Raw genomic sequence first — 5,928 nt, 5'->3', positions numbered from 1 at the left:
TCTTTTTCAGTGCTTCTCTTTTGTTGGGAAAAGCCTCTGATGTAAAAATCAAAGGATTGGACAAAATATCACACAAGTGTTGAATAGCGTATAGTTGCATAAAGTTACTGTAATAAAAATAGACCTCATGTGTGTACTTCTAAGTGTCACAATTTTGACAATGGTGTCCATGTGACAAAACATTCAGCATTCTTTTTGTCAAATATACTAACATGACAACTTTGAGATCTCGACACATGTTTACGCTAAAGTGACTAAACCTTACATGATAATCATAAGTAAAAGGTTTACATATATATTTTCGAACATTTGAAAACTCAACAAATGCAAATCCAGTTTTTTGTAATTATGAATGAATTCATATGACATCATTAATATTTTGTGATTGCTTTATTCCAAAAGATTAGTTTTATTTAGAAAAAAAAAAACTTTTGCTGGTTGTCAAGGTTGTCAATGAATAAGCATTTTTATTCCTAGTAGTTTTTCCCACATCAATTCTCTTTCAACTTCAGAAGGTGTTTCTAGTAATGTCTACCATTGCATTTTTTTCATGATTGGTTGTGACCTTAGCGTTGAGCAATTGTGATGTCGTTTTATTGTTTCGATTTTCAATTGATTCAATTGTCCACATACGCAGTATTGAACAGAATGTCATGTTTAGAGTAGTGGGACTCCGAAGTACATAATGAATTTATAAAGAATTTCCATTTTCGACGCTGATGCGGCAAATAAGCGACATCACTATGGCTATTGAAGTGTTAGCAAAGCAATCCCTGTACCAAATTGTCAACATGTGTTGTGTGTACAAACACCTGCTGTTCCATTGTGTCAGGGACAGTAGCGTGAGAGCCAGCACAAGGTCAGCTGTAAATCACATCAAAGCTGTGGCCCTTGGAAAGACCCTACTGTCAACACACACACACGTGCACACACATGCTCCCGTTTGAGGCCCCTATAGTGCTCCTCACACACTGAACAATCAGGTAAGACAGGCAAAGTTGTTTCAAAGTCCCAGAGGCCCTACTAAAAAGACAAAAGACCCTCAGGAAGTGACCGTCCAACTCACGTCATAGAGGACATGCGAATACACAACATATCTCTCTCATACTGTTTATCAACTGTTGATAGAAAAAGTGTACACACCCCGCTTCAGATGCCAGGGTTTTGTAGGGTAAAACAATGAGACCAAGATAAATCAAACGTTTTCCACCATTAATGTGACCTCATCCTTGGAACTATTACACTCCTCTGATTCTGTGGAAACCAGCCCAAAGCAAATACAGTGACCTTTTCCAAGGAAATAACCTTGAACTATTTTCATTTGTACAATTGTTGTCTTTTTTTACATTTATTTATATATTTTAATCATTTAATCACCGTTCTTCATCTTATTTTTACCACTTCGTGTTCATTTATATTTTATTATAATTTTTCTAGTGGATTTTACATCTGTGATATGTACTGTTTTATGTACATTTATTTTTGTTGTTGAATAAAACTTAAAGTAAAGAAACCTTCAGCAGATGTCTTGTGCTGCAAAATGCGACAATAACGACAGGTAAAGCTTACTTAAACTTCTAACCTTTGTTTGAGGTTGAGAGGCACCCAAGTGTGCTCACGCCCCTTACTCATTACTTTGAATCTATCTATCTATCTATCTATCTATCTATCTATCTATCTATCTATCTATCTATCTATCTATCTATCTATCTATCTATCTATCTATCTATCTATCTATCTATCTATCTATCTATCTATCTATCTATCTATCTATCTATCTATCTATCTATCTATCTATCTATCATCCTTGATGTTTGAATTTTTGGCGCCATCGTGTGTTTTATTTTACGACCTGCATGAATACTTTCTTCGATTATGTTTCTCTTTCAGACCACAGGGGACGCTGTCTAGATTCTACCTACCCAGTTTTCCTCGTCCTGAATGCTTGTTGACTCCGTCAGAGTTCAGAGTTCGCGCTTAGGTTGTGTTGATAATTTTCCGCCCACCTAAAAAACGCTTCTTGTTCTGGCGGTTCTGGTACAGGCAATGTGATGTCATTCCTGCGCTTGTTCTTGCGGCGGCAGTTGCCCATGGCCGCGTCACACTTGTCCCGCGTCGTCGCGAGGCTGTCGCGGCCTCCCGGCGGCGGGCTGCCGGGCTCCACGCGGCGGCAACTCACAGAGAAGGGGCCGTGGGGGAGGAACCGGGCACCGGAGCTACCATCGCAGCAGTACCAGCTTACAGACCTCGACAAGGCGGACGCTTTGGTAGCCAACTTTGACACTGTCAGCTGTCGTATATTATTTTGTAAAGGGCTGAAATTAATGTGTGTGTGTGTGTGTGTGTGTGTGTGTGTTTTCTTCTTCTGTTTTTCTGGCAGATGCTGAGGAAGTCTCACGAAACGGGTACTGTAACAAAGCCCACTGGTGGAGCACAGCTTTTGTTTCTAAAGCAATATAATGACACTTCTTTTTGTAAATACATATATTAAGAGTTGCGACACTGACAAGACGTTGTAAGCGGCGAATATGCTATTTCAATCTACTTCCTTGTTCGGAAAGGCCAATTTCAGCATTCTCAGGTTGACCCATAGGATTAAATGAGGGTATCAGACTACTCTTGAAACGTTAAGGCCATTCAGCTTGCAGGTGATCTTTCAGGATGTATCTAAAATGCTCCACAGTATGACCTTTACTGGTAAACTAACTGACCTTTGGAGTTGACATGTCCTACTGTTCCATATTTCATCACAACTTGTTGTTCTCTAACACGGAGCGGTGAAATTCGCACCACTTCTATGTTTTTTTGTTCTTTGTTTAGTGACTCTTCCATCCTCCTGTACGAGAATGGTTCGACCCATATTCACATGCCACCTCTCATTAGCTGTCAAGTTCATGATTTATTTTTACAAACACATCTCTACTACGATCCCAAAAGAGGACACTTAGTTGAATATTATTCTGTGGAGAAATATTTATTTGTAATTATTTCTTCACTTTATGTTGATTTTTTTTTTTTTTGGGGGGGGGACATTTATTAATAATTAATGTAATTATTAATATTTGTGAACATGTCTCTATTGTAACCCCAAAACAGGATGCTTTGTTTAATATTTTTCTGTGGACAAATATATACTGTATTCATAATTATATATTTTCGAACAGGTCTGACACTTTGATTAGTTTTTTATGAAAAATATTTAATAGTAATTATTTCTTTGACAACAGATTTCTTCTATGATCCAAAAGAGGACACTTTAAGTTGATTATTTTTTTTGTGGAGCAATTCAAATGAAGTTGAAAGGGTTTAAAGTTTATCAAATCCGACACTGATGGCATGTTTTTCGTCTTTCTTTAACCGTAAAATACTTTTCACTGGTTAAGGGGTACTTGGCTGAAAAGATATTTCACAAGGGGTACATCACTGAAAAAACACTCAGAACTACCATGTTGGTTCTGAGTGTGTTCATAGTCATGATTTTTTTTTTTTAAAGGTTTATTAATGTTCTTTCCTTTAATGTTGTGATTGTCACAATAATTAAGAACCAGCTGAGGTAAATATGTAAATCAAGTGTAATCTGTAATAAAATGGAGTGTATGTATCATTGTTTGTAAAATTCCTATCCTGTCACTTGTTAGCTATTTGCAGAAAATGGTGCCCGCGGGCACCCCGTTGGTGACTCCTGATTTAGATGATCAAATTGTTTTTTATCTGTCTCGCAGGTTTCCTCTCTTGGTTCCGAAATGGCCTGCTCGCGACTGGAATCGGCGTCATTGCCTATGTGCAGAGCGAAGTGGGACGAGAGGCGGCATACGGTAAGTCAGCGAGTGGATGTAGCTTTTTTGACTGGAATAAAATAGCAGTAACCAAAATGTACACTTTGGATATTGCAGGAATCATGCAATTATTGGCGCCATGTGTGTTTTCCCCACAGCCTTCTTCATCCTGGGTGGCGCCTGCGTGTCGTTTGGCGGCGCCTCCTACGTGAGCAGCCTCTTGGCCCTGCGCAGGCTCATGCTGCTGTCGGTGCCCGCCCTTCTGATCCAGGGGGCGGTGGTGGGCAGCGTGGCTCTCTTCTGGCTGTGCGCCGTGTCCCTCTACATCGGCCGCCTGGAGGTGGAGATCATCCACGAGGATGACGACGAGGGTGACGAGTGCCAGGAGTGCCGCGACAGGCGCGAGCACAGAGGCTACCGAGGCCCGCCCCACGACAGGAGACACCACGACGACGGCGAAGGCAAGGGGTCCGACAAATAGACCGCTTCCAACCTGTGAAGGTGTGTGCGTGGGTGTGTCCATCTACATGTATGTCTCATTATAAGTGAGCCAAAATGTGTGAGTTAAAAGGGCCAAAGCCAAATATGGACTTCAAATACAGTGCCCTTTTTCTCAGCCATTCTCGGGTCGGAACATTAGGTACATCTACACTATTTAATAAGATTCATCGCAGATCATATATTTTTCTGTAGCGGGGTGGAATACGAGCAGATCTTCGAAACGCTTCTGCGTGTGATGAACTACAGTTACTCGTTGAGCAATATAAAACATAGTGTTAAGTTCCACCTCTGGCGGTGTCAATCAAAATTGAGAATTTGAAAGTACGGTGGATATAAAAATAGAAAAAAAATTGGGCTAGGTAAATAATTTCAAAACTTTTTCCACCATTGTGCCCTATACTCGGCTCAATGAAAACAGAAGTATAGGAAAAGTTGTTTTTTGTATTTTATTGTTTTTACTATTTTACATTTTATTGAAATGTAATATCCACTCCAAATATTGGCCTTGAAAAAAACAAAGGTCTATTTGTACAGTAGTTGATTTATGTTATTGCACAGTTGATTTTGAAATAATGTCCTCTTTTTGAATCAAAGTATGGTCATCAAAACTTTGAAAATTTATTAATATAATATTTGTGAAAACGGCCATATCCCAGGTTTGTTAACTTGTCTAATGACATTATTTGAGAGTATTACATACCCCCACAAAAGAATGTGAAAATTGTTATACAGGTTATATCTCACCTTTATGGTGGAAAAAGTTTTGAAATCATTTGTCTTATGCTTCTTTTTATATCACAACCAGATGTGTGCTTTTTATATCCACTGTAGGTTGTACAGTCATAACTAATAGTGCAATTTTGTTTTCTTTTAGATGTGAGCTTGTGGCCGAGTGCATGTTTTAGGTTGAGCTTTTTTTTTTTTTAATATTTGTAAATGTGACTCAACAAGGGCTTACAGCAACTTTTTTTTACAGTGGTGTAAACATTTTATTTTTCAAACAACCTTAGCACTTTGTTCACCTTTTCTTGTATAGTCAGTTTATTTTGTCTTGCGCGCAACTCTCAAAATAACCTTGAATCACTGTTGGGGTACACAATATTACACGGTCTCAAGTTGGAGGTTGTATGTGTTTATTTGTATTTATCGTTTACTGGTTGGTGTACACTCTACTGTCAGTGTACATGCCATACAATGAAATAAAACAAATCTGCCAAACATTTGTTTTTGTTTTGTGTTTGTGGTGACTTACTAGAACCAGTGATAAGCAATCAGGAACATTATTACTAAATTCCAAAATGATATGTAATATGCCGCTCCTCTAAATTATTTCAAACGATCACTTTTACATTTGTAAGAAATGGCTGTGTCTGAGCACTGGCAAGCTATTTTTGAAACAAATTTGCAGGTTATGCAAGTGGTCCTCAGGGGCAACATGTTGGTGACCTCTAATATACAGATAATATTTTCTGTATATCACACAGTTGAATATTTGACACGAGAAGTGAGATTAGTCTTTTTATCCCACAGCCTCATGACGCGGAAATTTAAAAAGGCATCAACCCACGAGACACATTCCCTCCCCTTCCTCTATATACTGTTCAAATTTGAGAAGACACCATCACATCCAATGTCTGAGAAGCAGCAGGGA

At 38.7% G+C, this 5,928-nt stretch overlaps 1 protein-coding gene across 1 annotated transcript; it reads left to right on the top strand.

Moving 5' to 3' along the window:
- The first annotated feature begins 1,944 nt into the window (after positions 1-1,944).
- tmem160 (transmembrane protein 160) lies at positions 1,945-5,497 on the top strand. The gene is made up of 4 exons (XM_088426776.1): positions 1,945-2,267; positions 2,381-2,405; positions 3,723-3,815; positions 3,935-5,497. Exons 1-4 carry the CDS (start codon positions 2,052-2,054, stop codon positions 4,255-4,257), a joined length of 657 nt encoding a protein of 218 aa, XP_088282902.1. The 5' UTR covers positions 1,945-2,051; the 3' UTR covers positions 4,258-5,497.
- The last annotated feature ends 431 nt before the right edge of the window (positions 5,498-5,928 follow it).

Source organism: Hippichthys cyanospilos, chromosome 11 (assembly GCF_059441005.1).
Source record: "Hippichthys cyanospilos isolate Australia breed blue-spotted pipefish chromosome 11, RoL_Hcya_1.0, whole genome shotgun sequence".
Taxonomy (NCBI): domain Eukaryota; kingdom Metazoa; phylum Chordata; class Actinopteri; order Syngnathiformes; family Syngnathidae; genus Hippichthys; species Hippichthys cyanospilos.
Note: the sequence above shows the minus strand (reverse complement) of the source record. Positions and strands in the feature narration are given on the sequence as shown.

Excerpts from the sequence above, each read along its gene's own strand:
- tmem160 (XM_088426776.1), top strand. The coding sequence starts at position 2,052 with ATGTCATTCCTGCGCTTGTTCTTGCGGCGGCAGTTGCCCATGGCCGCG. Across the intron at positions 2,406-3,722 it reads GAGGAAGTCTCACGAAACGG|GTTTCCTCTCTTGGTTCCGA; the intron begins GTACTGTAACAA and ends TCTGTCTCGCAG. Across the intron at positions 3,816-3,934 it reads GGGACGAGAGGCGGCATACG|CCTTCTTCATCCTGGGTGGC; the intron begins GTAAGTCAGCGA and ends TTTTCCCCACAG.